The sequence below is a fragment of the Canis lupus genome, chromosome 10 (assembly GCF_011100685.1).
Source record: "Canis lupus familiaris isolate Mischka breed German Shepherd chromosome 10, alternate assembly UU_Cfam_GSD_1.0, whole genome shotgun sequence".
Taxonomy (NCBI): domain Eukaryota; kingdom Metazoa; phylum Chordata; class Mammalia; order Carnivora; family Canidae; genus Canis; species Canis lupus.
In genome coordinates, this window is record NC_049231.1 from 45,084,337 (window position 1) to 45,100,346 (window position 16,010).

General features: G+C 39.3%; 1 protein-coding gene and 1 long non-coding RNA gene across 8 annotated transcripts in view; one reads left to right on the forward strand and one right to left on the reverse strand.

Annotated features, from left to right (window-relative positions):
- MGAT4A (alpha-1,3-mannosyl-glycoprotein 4-beta-N-acetylglucosaminyltransferase A) overlaps positions 1-16,010 on the forward strand; it is a 126,227-nt gene that overhangs the window by 103,787 nt on the left and 6,430 nt on the right. For all 6 annotated transcript variants that reach the window (XM_038551073.1, XM_038551071.1, XM_038551072.1 and 3 more), the window contains 4 exons: positions 2,001-2,108; positions 2,227-2,420; positions 6,871-6,949; positions 7,622-7,688. In XM_038551073.1, coding sequence (XP_038407001.1) covers positions 2,001-2,108; positions 2,227-2,420; positions 6,871-6,949; positions 7,622-7,688 — 448 coding nt within the window. The remainder of the gene's footprint in view (positions 1-2,000; positions 2,109-2,226; positions 2,421-6,870; positions 6,950-7,621; positions 7,689-16,010) is intronic.
- On the reverse strand, positions 2,076-15,505 carry LOC119873659. Of its 2 annotated transcripts, none has more exons than XR_005365785.1 (3): positions 15,359-15,505; positions 3,762-3,902; positions 2,076-2,222 (listed from the first exon to the last, which is right to left on the reverse strand). It is a non-coding gene; the product is annotated as an uncharacterized LOC119873659 (long non-coding RNA). The 2 variants fall into 2 exon arrangements; XR_005365786.1 differs by having other exon boundaries at positions 15,299-15,472.

The window sequence follows — 16,010 nt, forward strand, 5'->3', positions numbered from 1 at the left end:
TCATTCTACCTGCCAATTACTTTTTAGGACACTGTCTTCTGGTGTTTATAAGCTATTGTTATATTCTTTTTTTTTGTTTTTAAACCACTTTCATAGAGCAAATCATGGAATATAGCCAAATAGCAAAGTAGCTATTTTCCAACAATGATTGAACATGTACATTGATTTGAACAATTCATTTTTACAAGTCCTAACCTATATTTTCTTTGTGACTTACAGGAATTTTTATTGTAGGACATAAGAAAATTCATGTGATCTTTATACGCCTACAGTACACTTATATTTAATTGGTCCCGTGCAGTATCTTATCCTCCTATATGGTTAGGTTCTAAAATAACTGATGGTAAAAAATTTAAGCCACTGAAATCTATAAATTTTAGCACACAGCCCTTCAGATAGTTTGATCTACTCTGTCACTGCTCCCTAGGCCATGTTCTTCTGTGGCCCATAATTCTTCAGTTGCTTTGCTAGGATGTCAGGGAAGCTGTCACCACATAGTCGCTGGCCTCCAGAACACCATCTCTTTAACTGTGGTCTGGGAAGCCCCTCAGGGCGTTCACACATTCTTCCACAGGTTTATCAGCCCACTTTGACTCTTCAGGCACCAGTGTATCCATTGCTTAGTGAGAGGGCTCAGTCTAGGCACTGTTTGTTCTCCCCACCTCTGCACTCTTCTCCTTTACTCTGCCTTCCTTCCATTCTTCTCCTTTTACTTGAGTAGTTGAGTTTATGTGAATAGAATATGTTATGTTACCTTTAGTGTAGTGTTAGTAATAATAGTAATGAAGTAAGACCTCTTTGAGAAAAAGCAAGCATTTTAGTACCCAGAAAATTATTGGAGTCCTTCCCAAGTTGGAAGTGTCTTACAAACAAAGACCTACAAATGTGTCTTTCCAGTATGTTCTTGGTCTAGAACTTGTAGAACTCCCTGAAAAGAAAAAGCATGACAAAATAGCCGGGGCTTGAAGTACTGACTTAACACACAATGAGAGCCCTGCCAGGAGGATGGGTTTCACATCCTGACCAAGAGTGAGGACAGGTTGTAATCTGAAGTCTGGACCATGAGGCACTTCAGGTTGAAACACAAGTGTCCCATAACTGTGCTGAGTTGTGGAACTTTAAATATCATGCACTTCCTTATGGTCAAGCTATTGCCTTGCGTTTTCAGATTACTTTGATGCAACAAAATGTGTCCTTTATTATTTGCAAATCCTTCATTGTATTATCTGATGCTATTCTATATTCTGTATATATGAACCAAACTTCTAGTTTATAGTGTGTGCATTTTACTTTTTATTTTTTTAAAGATTTTATTTACTCATGAGAGACAGAGAGAGAGAGGCAGAGACATAACCAGAGGGAGAAGCAGGCTCCCTGAGGGGAGCCCCATACAGGACTCGATCCCAGGACCCTGGGATCACACCTTGAGCCAAAAGCAGACACGTAACCACTGAGCCACCCAGGTACCCCTAGTGTGTGCATTTTAATGTTAAAAGTAAAATCTGTATTTTGACAAATCCTGAAGAAGGTTGGAATTAAATCCTTAGCTCTTCTCTTAGTTGTGCTTATTTTAAATTTCCATATCAAATCTGTTTATCAAGTAGGTAGCAAATCTATTTATGTCTTAAAAAGGCCCCTAAAATTTTTTGACTTGGAATTATGAGATGAAGTTGGATTCTTTTCAATATTCTTAATAGGACTTCTGGAAGGGGCACCTGGGTGTGGTTCAGTCCATTGAGCATCTGACTCTTGGTTTCAGCTTAGGTCATGATCTCAGGGTTGTGGGATAGAGTGCCATGTCGGGCTTTGTGCTGGGTGCGGAGCCTGCTTAAAATTCCCATTCTTTCCCTCTGTTCCCCCACCTCCCACCCTACTTTTAAACTGTCTCTAAAAAACAAAAACAAAAACAAAAACTAATAAAAGGACTTCTGGTTTTTCTGATGAGGACAGGTTTCACTTTGTAATGTGATACTAACATGCTTTTTTTCCCCAATATTTAGAAACATTGTGATAGACAAAAAGCAAATCTGCGAATTCGCTTCAGACCTTCCCTTTTCCAACATGTGGGTCTGCATTCTTCTCTATCAGGAAAAATTCAGAAACTCACGGTTAGTGATTTAATTTTATTTTTCTCATGCACATATATTTAGTGTATAGTCATTCCTCCTCTTCTTAAGTATAAATAAGTTGTCTGTTGTTTAACAGCATACGTGTCTTTCCTCCTAGGATAAAGATTACATGAAACCATTACTTCTTAAAATCCATGTAAACCCACCTGCAGAGATATCTACTTCTTTGAAGGTCTACCAAGGACATACACTGGAGAAAACTTACATGGGGGAGGATTTCTTCTGGGCTATAACCCCAATAGCTGGAGACTACATCTTGTTCAAGTTTGATAAGCCAGTTAATGTAGAAAGGTTGGTGACTATTGAAATATATTTGGTCCTACGATTTTATGCCTCTTATTCATTTTTTTAATAATAAATTTATTTTTATTGGTGTTCAATTTACCAACATACAGAATAATACCCAGTGCTCATCCCGTCAAGTGCCCCCCTCAGTGCCCGTCACCTAGTAACCCCCACCCCCCGCCCTCCTCCCCTTCCACCACCCCTAGTTCATTTCCCAGAGTTAGGAGTCTTTATGTTCTGTCTCCCTTTTTGATATTTCCCACACATTTCTTCTCCCTTCCATTCCCTTTCACTATTATTTATATTCCCCAAATGAATGAGAACATATAATGTTTGTCCTTCTCTGATTGACTTACTTCACTCAGCATAATACCCTCCAGTTCTGTCCACGTTGAAGCAAATGGTGGGTATTTGTCATTTCTAATGTATGCCTCTTATTCATAGTGTAATTTATGATTTTTTTTTTTTGTGTGTGTGTGTATAACAGATATGAGGAGACAGTGGGTCCCAAATGTTAAGTTATAAATACATCTTCTACAACTTGGTAAAAAATGAGTGCATTGTTTTCAGATACGACCCCAGCACTTAGCATGTTTGGTAAATTCCATTGGTATTGCTGAACATGTATTTAGTATAGTTTTTTAGTACGTTTATATAGAACTGTCCCTCAAAATATAAAATTAGTTTTCATGTCCTTATTCTAGAATATCCCTTAGGACTTAGAGTCCGTTAACTAGCAATTTGACTGAAATGATAAATTTGACAGACCGTGAGACCATCCCTAGTCAGTGATTTTACACAAGTTGGTTTGCTTTTAGACCACCACAGAAGAATTTAGAAACTCTTAATGTTTTTCAGAGTTTATGTTCATTTTATGAAATTTAGGACTCTTTTCTCCCTGTTTTTTCAGTGGTAATGATGTCTTCAACTTCCCCTTGGTTTTGGGTATATTCCCCAGACTGTATGCTGTCTGTGGTACACTTAAATGCAATCCTTGAATGGAATATGATTTTTGTAGCCCGTGGCATATTGTGTTATGTGTTCTCATGAGAGGGCTGTCCAGTTTTTAGAACCCACCAAAAATCATTTGTAATAATTCTATTTAAGGTGGTCAGAAACAATGCATAGTGATAATGTTATTCATTTTATTTTATTATTCTAAACTGATTCTAAAGAGGAATTTAAGTGTGTAAAATGTTTTTGGCGATGGGAGTATCACTGGAAAAATGTATAAAAATAGTTTTGAGTAATATTTTGCATTTATGAGTATAAAATATTTTTGTTGTTATTTAATGTTCATTTTTATACTAGATAGCATGATATTCAGCACTTTGAGGTAGTGCTTACCATGCTTAAAAGAGTCATCATGGGGGTGCCTATGTGGCTCAGGTTAGTTGAGCATCTGACTCTTGATCTCAGCTCAGGTCTTGATCTTGGTTGGGGTCATGGGTTTGAGCCCCGTGTTGGGCTCCATGTTGGTTGTGGAGCCTACATGAAAAAAAAATCATCGTAAATATCTGATATGAATTTAATATCCAAAATATATAAACTTATACAACTCAACACTGAAGAAGACAGTTTGATTAAAAAATGGGACAGAGGACCTGAATAGACATTTTCCAAAGATGACAGACAGATGCCCAACAGATGAACGAAAAGATGCTCAGCATCAGTAAGCATCAGGGAGGTGCAAGTCAAAACAATGAGATATCACCTTATGCCAGTTAGAATGGCTGAAATCAGAATGACAAAGAACAGGTGTTGGCAAAGGTGTGGAGAAAGGAGAACCCTCATGCACGCTGCTGGTGGGAATGTAAATTGGTGCAACCACTGTGGAAAACAGTATGGAGCTTCCTCAGAAAATTACAAATAGAAATACAATATGATCCAATAATTCCGCTGCTGGGTATTTATCCAAAGAAAAGGAAAACACTAATTTGAAAAGATGTTTGCACCTCTGTGTTTACTGCAGCATTCCTTACAATAGCCAAGATATGGAAGCAACCCAGATGTCCATCAGTAGACAAATGGATAAGGAAAATGTCATATATGTACACACAAGGGAATATTACGTGGCCACAAAAAGGAGGAGATCTTGTCAGTTGTGACAACATGGATGGACCTAGAGGGTATTACTAAAGTAAGAGATAGAAGTCAGCCTGAGAAAGACAAATACCATATAATTCCACTCAGGAATCTTAAATCCCACAAATAAACAAAAACAGAATCAGACCTGTGAATACAGTAAACAAACTGGTTGCCAAAGGGGTGGGAGTGGGGGGTTGGGAAAAATGGTGAAGGGGAGAGGGAGATGCAGGCTTCCAGTTATAGAATGAGTAAGTCACAGTGATGAAAGGCACAGCATAGGGAATATAGTCAGTGCTACTGTTATAGCAATGTATGGTGACAGATGGCAGCTACACTTGTTGTGAGCAGAGCATAACATATAGAGATGTTGAATCACTATGTTGTACACCTGTAAGTAATGTAACATTGTGTGTCAGCTATACTCAAAGAATTTTAAGAACAAAGAGTCATCATAGAATTAGAAACAATTAGTTCCTCTCCATAAATAGGAATAGTCTCAAATCCATGTCTTTTGGTCTGTTTTTAGCAAGTTAAAATAGTGCTCGCAAGGAATCTGTTGAAGAACTCCTGTACTGGAGATTCAATTTCTTAACAAATATATTTACAATAAACTTTTGTTGACCTTACTGAGGACACAGTTCTAGTAATAAAAGACATTTTTTAAAAATCATAGTACATTTGAATTTTCTTAGAGTTCACAGACCCATTCTGCTGGAATAGATAAAAGGAATCACTTTTTGATTTGCACAGTAACTTACTTGTTGTTAGAGGGGAAAAGCAGAAGTTGTGTTTCTCAATACAGAAATCAAGTGTTGGGGAAAATATTTTCTGAATATATAACATATGTTTTGACTATACAAAAATTTTAAAATATGAAAAATGAAAAAATCACAACCTGAACGACACCATTTTGACCATAATGGCACATTTTTTCTTGGTAATACTGTGCACTTTCTACTTTGAAAGCCATCATAGTCTATGTATAATTTTATATCTTATATTTTATATCATAATCTGTTATAAGTGATTTGTAAACATTTTAATGGTTGCACAATATCCCAATGCCTGGCTGTACCATCATTTATTTCTAGTATTAAACTTTACAGATCATATTGAGTTTTGCACTGTAAATAATCACACAGTAAATACCTCTCAGTCAGTCTAAACACCAAGTTCTGTCCATTGTTCTTTTCTTAAAAGTGGCTTCCTCTGTCTTGTATTGTTGCATCTATAGCTGAGGTGAGTGGCCCATGGTTAAAGGAAGCAGCATTCCAAGTCAAAGATACCTTTTAAAAAAGTGGTCTCTCATCTGAAAATGTTGGAATTATTTTTTGGTGTAGCTTAGAGGGAGCTAATCTTAGCTTAGAAGGTGCCCTTCCCTGTGAACATTTGAAAATCAGGCCTTAATCACAGGTGATTTTTGCCCACAAATACCATACTGTATCTTAACCATACTGTAACTGCTCCTTGCTACAATCGTGTGAAGTAGGTGAGAATCTCTGCACTGTATAGAGGAGACTTGGGCTCAGAAAGCTAATGGAACTTGCTGAAGGTGAGAATTCTGTTAAATGCGACACCCTGAATTTGGATCCAAGTCTAAGTATAAACTTCTAACCATTTAACTTAGCTAAACTTGAGTTTTCAGTTTAGATTTAGATATGCTTTGCATGCCCTGTCTGGTTTTATGCCCTCCTCCCCCCGATACACTTACATATCCACACTAGTTTTCAGGATATCAAAACCTGAGGACATTATCCTCATACCCAGAGAGTATTTTAGATTGATCACAGTTGTTTTTCAGATGTTCATACTGATAAGTGGAATTATTCAAGTATTCGAAATTGGTTAATTTACTTTCAGGCTACTAATACTAAAACTATTTGTATTGGATAAAATGAGTCTTTGAACTTGCTGTGGCTCACGGCTGTCCTGGTGAAAGTTTTCTCTGATACAAGATACAGTAGTATTATTTAGGTGCTGCAGCTTTGATTATTCCCCTTGAGGGGTTTATATATTTAAAACAGTGTAAACAGCAATATAAAATTGTCCTTTAAAAAAAATCTATTAAATACATTATTAACGGTAAGCAACAAACATGCCCCTTCTGATGGAAGGAATGGACATATCCACCTCCGATTGCTTCTTTAAATTTTTAAGTGCCCAGTAACTATTCAGATATGGCACAATGGCACAATATGGATCATGCCATTGCTATACGTTCTGGTGCTGTCAGCTTTGTAGTCAGAGGCTCGTTTAGAAAGCTCGCTCTGAAAAAAAAAAAAAAAAAAGCAAGCTCGCTCTGAGGTAGGGCAATCTTGAATCTTTGTAAAGTCTCATCCGACTCATACTTTTATGTTTGTTTTTTCAGTTATTTGTTCCACAGTGGTAACCAAGAACATCCAGGAGATATTCTGCTGAACACAACTGTGGAAGTTTTGCCTTTTAAGGTATGCCTATTTTTTCCCCCTTAATTTTTCTTAAGAACAGAGACTGATAGGTAGACTTGGTTGGAGGTTATTCTTGTTTATGTGGTAAAGAAAAGTCTCATGATTGCAGGATCTTAGCAGTGAGCAGAATTAATTTTTTTAAAAAATATGGAACACATAGTATATTGTCCCATTTGTCTTATTCATAGAAAGAGCCTCCATTTTGTTTCATGTTGGAAAATAACTTGGAAGTTCAGGCTAGGAAAATAAATGAATTATCATCTTACTTGAATATTTACTAGCTGCTTAATGTTTTCAGTCTCAAAACGCCATGTGGTTTTAATGCCTGTTGCTTAATACACAAAATTAATTTACTGGTCTTTAAGGAGTGCTTAGATTTCTTTCAAGTTAAGATGGTTTTTTACTTTTAATAAAAAAAATCATGTTCTATTAAATTTAAAGTTGATTAAGATTTAAATTTTCTAACCACTAATATTTTCTAACCACTAATATATAGATTCAGATAGCTAAAAAAATGTATTGATAAACTCTTTAAGGTTCAAGATTGAGATGACATTTTCTCTTTTTTAGTGATAGCTGTGCCACAAACACTTTTATGTTTATTAAGCTCTGTTAGATCTGTTTTAAATAGAAGTAATGATTTGTAAAAGTAATGTTTCTGTTCTGTTTTAGAGTGAAGGTTTGGAAATAAGCAAAGAAACCAAAGACAAACGATTAGAAGATGGTTATTTCAGAATAGGTAATAACCTCCTGCCTTAGTAAAACGTGCTTGACTTTTCTGGACTTACTCCTAGTTTTAAATTCTTGTTGGACATTAAGCACTTTAGGGTTACAGTTACCAGTGTGCTCCCAAGTTGTTTGTCCTCATGTGTCACTACATACTTTTATTATCTCAACCCAACCAGGAGCTCAGATCAAAGGTTCATTTGCTGGTTCTCTTCCTCTGTCCACCTGCCCCTTCACTGTCCCCCTCACTGATATTACCTATATTACCTATCTGCAGTCTCACGGGGTGACCTCAGCTACTTGCAGAGTGCATGCAGCATCCACATGCCAGAATCTGTGCTTTTAGCCCGCACCTCCCCCCAAACCTTCAGGTCTGTGTGCCTTCTGAGTGGCCCCACACTCATCTACTCTGAGCATCTGTAACACGGTCATGTCTTTTGGTCCCCATGGTTTTCAATGTCACCATTCACCTGGTTGCTTATGCCTAACTCTGGGAGACACCCTGAGCACCCACCTCCTTTGCACTGCGCATTAGCATGAAACACGTCTGTCTGTGTGGGAATGCATAGTCCTTGGCCTGGGACGGTGCTCTCGGCCTCCGCCTCCACTTCTGAGCCAGGGAAGGACTGCATCTCCCTGCGTCCTTTCCTTCGCTTTCCCCGGAGCCACCATGGTTGCCACCGTGGTTTCCTTTCTAAAATGTACGTGTTCCCATTATGTTAACCTGGGGATGGACCTTAACCACATTCCATCATCAGATCCCTGAGCTCCGTCCATTTTCACATCTTGCTTCCTTTTATCCTTAATGTCCCTGGTCCTCAGACACTCGTTCCTTTAATGTTCCTTGTCCTCACGTGTAGCCATGTGTCTGGCCATTTTCTCCGCCTGAAATGACTGACTGCTATTTCTCCTAATGAATGCGTTCTCATTCTTTATTAAACGCTGCATTTGCCCCTCCTCTCTGCTCTTTGTTACCATGCTCTGTGCGCCCTGACCGTGTAACCTTGCTGTGCCACAGTCGTGCGCACTCACTGTGGGAGGGGAGGGGGGCCTTGTCCCTCATGTGTCTCCTGCAGTTGACATGGGGCCTGTAGCTGCATGGTCATCAACTCAGTGAATGATTACATATTTTCTTTTATTTAAAACAAATGAATGCTTTCCTCAATAGTAGGCAGAAGAGAGTATTGGTTAAGTTTACATTGTATTACAGGACAGATACATTCTTAAAATTCTTTCTAGAGCGGTTTTACATTTGGTGGCATTGTTTCTGCTACCAGGCTTGGATGATAACCCTAATTTTTGTGTCATTCTGGTGGATGGATGAGTTTAATTATTTTCATATTTGGATTATATCTTAGCTCGTTTCTAAAAATGTACATAAAATTGGCTGCATATACAAGACATTTATTAACCCTATTACTTGTCAGTTATTTAGTGTCTGAGATTGTTGTGTTCTAGGTTAGGAAAGCATAGGAAATTGAACATTCGTAGTAAGTTCTCTGCAGCAATTTGAAGATAATGACCATCTAAAACATCAACTCATTCATATTTAGAATTGAAGAGAATTTATGGATCAGCCAGTCTTTTTGTGTAACAAAAAGGTACATCAGAAACAAAGAGCAATCGACTTTTTTGCAATTGAATATAATTCTCCCTAAGTATGCTCTAGTGGAATAGCTTTGCAGGCAACTTTCTCTTGGTGAAACAGCCATAACTGGTGAAAATTATTTTCAAGAAAATATAGCAAATGGAGAGCCATTACTCATGAAAACCTGAATCTCAGTAAGTACACGAAGGGGCTGTGGTGTTTGGAGCGACCTGACCTGCTCCACTACCCACTCTGCCCAAGCTCAGAGACCCAAATGCTGCTCTCTGCGGGTGCAGCCAGGAGCACTAGACTCCTTTCCACCAGCTCCCACTGTAGGGCTGTGGTTTCTCACCGGGAAGAGCAGGCTGCCAGCATCTGTCATCATCCTCAACTCCATATTGCAGAAACTCGATTCCAGACCAGAGCAGCTAAGAGATGTGAGGCTCCTTCTTCCAACCTAACCTCACTCAGGGGTGACCCTCATCACCCTCACCTAAGCTCCCTTGCCCCAGCACCCTGGGAGATGGAAGCCAGGAAAACAAAGGGTGACTGCTACAACCCAGTCAGTGCTCAGAGAGCAGGGGTGTCACTCCAAGGTAAGTGGGCTGATGTCCCTACCAAAGATCCTGAGCAGTGGTGCAGAGGTGTTCTCCAGGAGAGAGTCAGTTGAACACTGGAGCTTTCCCTGAGGGGACTGATAAACTTGAAACAGAGCCTGGGGGAGTTGAGGCCTCTGAGGGACACTGTGGAATACAACGGAGATTTTGATGGCAAGCAACTAAGAGGAGACAGGTAGCTACATTGTAGACCATCCAGAAGTTTGACAGAACCAGGGAAGGAGAGAACTACTAAGAGCCTCCTGTGGTGGGAACAAGCCACAAAGACAGGCCCCACGTGGGGGCCTGGACTTAACTGGGCAGAGTGTGCAGCCATTTATGCTTGAAGGTGTGTTGAAGATGGAACCCAGCCAGCAGGTAGTGGAGCCATGACGGCTGGGGGCAGGGTGGGCGGGTACAGCATCACGGCCGAGGACAGGCTTGTTGAAGGAAATCCTGCCGTCATTAGTAAGTTAAAGCTGTGAGGGGAAGAGCCTTGTCAGAAACCCTGGAAGGAGAGGATGGAGGGCCATTGGGTGAGGCGCCAGGAGGGCTCAGAGGGTGGGACCCTGGAAGTCTCGCCAGTGCCAAGATTTGGGAATTCTAGTCACTTCTCAGTCATTTCCTCCTTCCTTTCCTACTTCTTTGCTGTCTTTTAATGGTGACCTAACAGACTGTTGGGTCAGAGACAAAAAGTACATTTCTTGTTCGGAAACACAGGACAGGCACATGGTACCAAACGCAAATTTGAAGACAGAAACTTAAAAGTCTCCTTTGCTCTTCTTTTCCCTCCTACCCAGTGCTTCCCGGAGGCAGTTCCCTTAATGATGTGTGTCCTTCCAGAAGTATTCTGTTCATAAATAAAAATATGCGAGTTTATTTTTTAAAAACACACAATCACACACAAGTGATAACATGCTCTGCACTTTGTTCTGCATCTTGTCTTTTCACTGAGCAAAATACCTATATACAGGGGAGATGAACATTCCAAAAAGCTGTAACATTTCAGATGCACAGAAGATACAGATACTAATGTAATGAGTATCTGTGTATCTGGCTTGAGATGCGCCAGTCAGTTGTTCTTCCCTGATATCTTCTTTTCCCCTTCCACCTGATGAGAACTACTGTCCTGAGCGTCGTGGTTACCGTTTGCACGTATGCTTTTATTACCTATGTGTGATACATTCCTGAACAACACACAGTGTTAATTTGCTTGTTCTTAAATTTGAGAGCGATGAGATGTTCTGTAGTCTACAGTTTGTCTTCTCTGACCATTATGAGATTTGTCCACGTGGATGTATCAATGGCTCATTCATTTTCACTGCTGCGTAAATTTCCATGGATGAATATATATCACTGTCTGTTCTGTTTGGCTATTAAATTTGTTTCCATTTTTTTTCCTGTTACAAACAATGTTGGTCTGAGCAATTCTGCACATGTATGAGAGTTTCTCTGCATTGGGAATGCAAGTAGGTCTTTAGCTGCATTATCTTCAGTTTAGTTTATTATTTGTATTCTTTCTTCATTCTTTTAATTGACTGCCCAGAATTCCCTCATGTTATACAGCATATCATAATTTATAGAGATGTTTGCAGTTTTTGCTGCAATATATACTCTCTTCAGACATGTCAGAGTATATCTGCAGGATAAAATCCTGGGTGAAAAGTGTTGTTGTTTTTTTTAAGATTTATTTATTTTAGAGAGTGCATGTGGGTGCCCGCATGCTGGAGTGGGAGGCACAGAGGGAGAAGGAGAGAGTCTTAACCAGAGCCCAGTGCAGGGCTCGATCTCACAACCCTGAGATCACAACCTGGGCCAGAACCACTTAATTGACTGCACCACCCAGGTGGCCTCTGGGTAAAAAGTGTTGTAATGAGGCCAGTTATATCATTAGATAATCATCTTTCTAATTAAATGAGCCCATCAGATGACAGTATAATACCTCATTAAAATGTTTTAAATTTCATACTATTTTTCAGCCCTCAGTAATTCAGTAACACTTTTTTGTAGCATATACTTCCTACCCCATTATAGCCCCAAAATGGATATACTCTTCTGAAATAAAATTAATACTTTTTTAATAAAAACATTACTTTGGAAGTTGATATGTTTAATATTACAAGTCTTGGGGGCATCTCAGTGGCTTAGTCAGTTAAACATAGGACTCTTGATTTTTGGCTCACGTCATGATCTCAGGGTTGTGAGATTGAGGCTGGCATGGGGTTCCGCACTCAGCATGGAGTCTGCTTGTACCTATCCCTCTGCCCCTGTCCCCACTCTGATGTGTGCACGCTCTTTCTCTCTAAAATAAATAAATCTTTAAAAAAAATACACAAGTATTCTCTGGTATGGTTTTCAAGTTGAACATACCTTACTAAAACCCTAGTGATTATATTGTAAAACTCTAGAGTAGACTGCATGATGAGTAAACAATAGCCCTTGGTCCAGATCTGGCCCACTTCCTGTTGTTTTTCACCCCCCCCACTTCCTGTTTTTGCTTAGAATGTTTAAAATTTTTGTTTTCACTTTTAAGTGGTTTGAAAAATGAATTATATGTTGTAACATGTAAAAATTATAAACAATTTAAATTTCAGTGTCCATAAATAAAAGTTTTATTGGAACATAGCCATGCTCCTTTATTTATGTATTGTCTGTGTGCTTTTATGCTACAACAGCAGAGATGAGCAAATAGTTGTAGTAGAGGTTGGGGTGGTGCTCTGATTGCTTTGTATCAGCACTCAGTGCACTACAAATGGCAGTAATGCATTTATAATTTGACAGGTTTTCAAGTGCCACACGCACCTGTGTACCACCATACTGGGACATTTTTTAAAAAAATGACCAGTGTGTACCCATCATGTCAAAACTATACAAGTGGACTTTGAATGTCAGTGCTTTCTAACACTTTCTAACACAAAAATCCGATAATTTTACAGAATCAGACGCCAGGTCATCGTGGTTATTATGCTGTGATGCAACAGCTGTGCTAGAGAATATATTACCATTCTGAGCCCTCATAATACTCCCAACTCACAGGAAAGCAGAGGTCAGAAAATTAGAAAACTTAAAAGAGTATTTCATTCCAGCAGAATTTCTTCACAAAAATAAAAAATTCAAATGAGGCTGTAACCTAAGTGAGTTTCAGAGTCACTCGTGTGTTAGCCAAGAAAATAAAACTGATTACCAACAGTGAGTTAAACTGTATTTAATTAGGGGCACCTGGGTGGCTCAGTCTCTGCCTTCAGCTCAGGCCATGATCCCTGGATCCGGCCCTGGGGTCGAGCCCTGCATCAGACTTCCTACTTGGCAGGGAGCCTGCTTCTCCCTCTCCCTCTGCTTGCTGCTCTCCCTGCTTGTGCACCCTCTCTCTATCAAATAAATAAATAGAATCTTTTAAAAAATCATATTTAATCAGAGCAGCCAAAGATACATGTGCAGATAAACTTAAAGGCCATAAAGCTTTCAGCAAAAACTGCTTGAAGAATTGAGGACATTGGAAATGGTATCAGTCAAAAAACAGACTATTGACTGTGTAGTTGTCAATGTGATATATTTATAGCATATTTTAAGGTAAACTAGACGAAAGTGGTAACAAAGCAGGAAGGTAATAAATGTATATCATTGTAAGATTATTAGTAATTGGCAAAACAGTATTTTTTGAAACCAGACTGATAAAGAAGTAAATTGTAACATCTAAAATACCAATAAAAATAATATAAAAATAAATAAATGGATATGTAAAAAGAGGTTGGATAGAAAATAAACAATTTAAACCAGAGAGTGTTCGAAGGTTTCCTCCTCATTGTAATTATAAGAATTATATTTAATATTTATGTAACAGATATTCACATCTTGCTAAGAAACAACTCCCTTCATAGAAGATGAAAAAATACTGCAAGTATTTTATTATGCCAGTTGTTTATCTTTCCAAAACCCCAACAGTATCATCTTCCTCAAAATTAAATGTGATTTTCACTAAATGTTCTTTACTTAGTTGATTCCCAACTACTTGATGCTGCTGGGGTTTTTTGTTTTGGTGATTTTTTTTTTTCCTGGTCTTTTTGCATTTGTGTGTGTAAGGGTTTAAGTACACTAATGAATTTTGGACCTTTTTGGATGAGGCTATTTGCAAGATCACTGTCAGAAATCCTGCTCGTGCAGAGTATCTGGGGATATCTCAGTGCATAAAAAGTCATTATAATATGTGGGAAACCGGATCTAGACCTGCAGTACAAAGAAAGCCTAAAAATCTTCTTATGCTAAGATAACACTAGAATAAAAATAGGTTCAATTCTATCATTTTCATTAAAAAAGGAAGTTATTTTGTCTCAAGTTGATATATGTTACTTGTACGACCCAGTTATTTGGAGTCAATGCCAAGATTGAAGTAACTGAAGCATTGGTCTCTGAACCGTCTGCATGGAAGCAAGTATAGGCAAGAATATTTTCCAGCAAGCTGAGAAAACACAAACGGAGTACAACCTGAAGTGGAATCTGCTAGGATGTGGTACGGTGAATGGTGGTAAAGATACGTATGAAGAAGGCGGCTTAGTCGGATAAATTTACAATGTTTGTGAAAATGTAAACCGTTTAAAACCAATAGTTATTATTCATCAGATAGTGTACGGGAAATACTTGAATCTGTCCTATATCATTGTTTTTTTGAACCAGCAGCATCAGGAGTGAACTTCACTCACCCTCACAGGCTTTGCCATGATCAGTTCTGTGAATTTTTGTCAGAAATACGAACTGAATGAATAGTGTGACTTGCTGGACCACAGAGCAGCTCTGGGGCTTACCAGTGATAAATTTTATCATGGAAAACAAAAACAAAACCTTTTTCCACTTTCTTTTTTTCTTTGGGGGGGGGGGGCAGGAATAAGATTAGAATTTTTCCCAGTAAGAAGAAAAAATCCGAATTTTTTCCCTTCACTACTGTTAACTCTTTGAAAGTCCGTTTTTGCTGAAGACTTGATGTTTCTTAATTCAACCTAATATTACGAGACAAAATAGTGCTTATATGCAAACCTTGTATTTAAGTCAAGGATGACATATTTTGAACTATACAGATTAATCCAGGGGCTTCCACCTAACTTTTGCTTGGAAGTGACTTACATCCTGTGCCTAGTGACCCATACACGGCAAATATCAAGAAGAACCCAAGGGAATTCCATCATAAACACCTTCCAAGGGACGAGGCTGCGCCACTGAAACCACGTGCTCGCACCCATGGATCTCGCGGTATCCAGGCCGTGGGAAGGGCACCACCCACGGTAAACTACATAAGCTCTCAGGGATCCACACAGATGAACGCTTGCAATCAGTTGTAATGAGGAAGATGACTCAGAATCCCAGTGCCTGAAATGTTAACCCCCACCCCGCAAAGGAATTACGTTCTCCTTGGCCCACCTACATTCACAAAAACATAAAAGTACTCACTATTGGTTAGAATTTGATTTCATCAGTAAACATTTTGTGGAAACTTCTGTAAGTACCAACCTGGTATCTTCCCTTTTCCTCTTGGGCCCCCAAAGCCCAAAATACCTGCCACCTGCCCTTTGTAAGAAGCAGCCGGGGTGCCGCGACCCGGCCCCGCACCGCTACCAACATGGCGCCAGTTGCTGAGCGGAGCATGCGCACTGCGGGGCCATACCAGCCTCTGTCCTGGGCCCGCGCATGCGCCCTGCTCTGCTCCCCGTGCGAAAATTCACAGACTAGCCTGAAGGGAGACCAGCAGGAAATGGTATCAGAATCGGCGAGAATCAGCAATTTTGCGCAGGAAGCTTTGGGAGATATTGTTGACTGTAGTCAGCCCGGCCTTGGGACAACACTGAACAGGCAAGATGGGTTTGGTGCTTTGGAAAGTGTGAAAGCTGCTAGTGAACCCTGTTCTTTATCAGGAGAAGTAACTCAAAGTAACGAAGCTCTTGCAGAAAAATCCAAGACTTGTCAACAAATCTTGTTGCGAAGATGGTTGGCTGATCAAGATAGCACTCAGGAATCCTTCAGAACTGGATGAATTCATAAGCGAAGAAGCATATGAGAAATACAGAAAATCTCCTGAGGAATGAAAATGGGACCCCTAACTAAACTAGTATGAAACAACATAGCCTAGCATAGTCGTCTTACGTTAGTGATGCATAGAGGACCT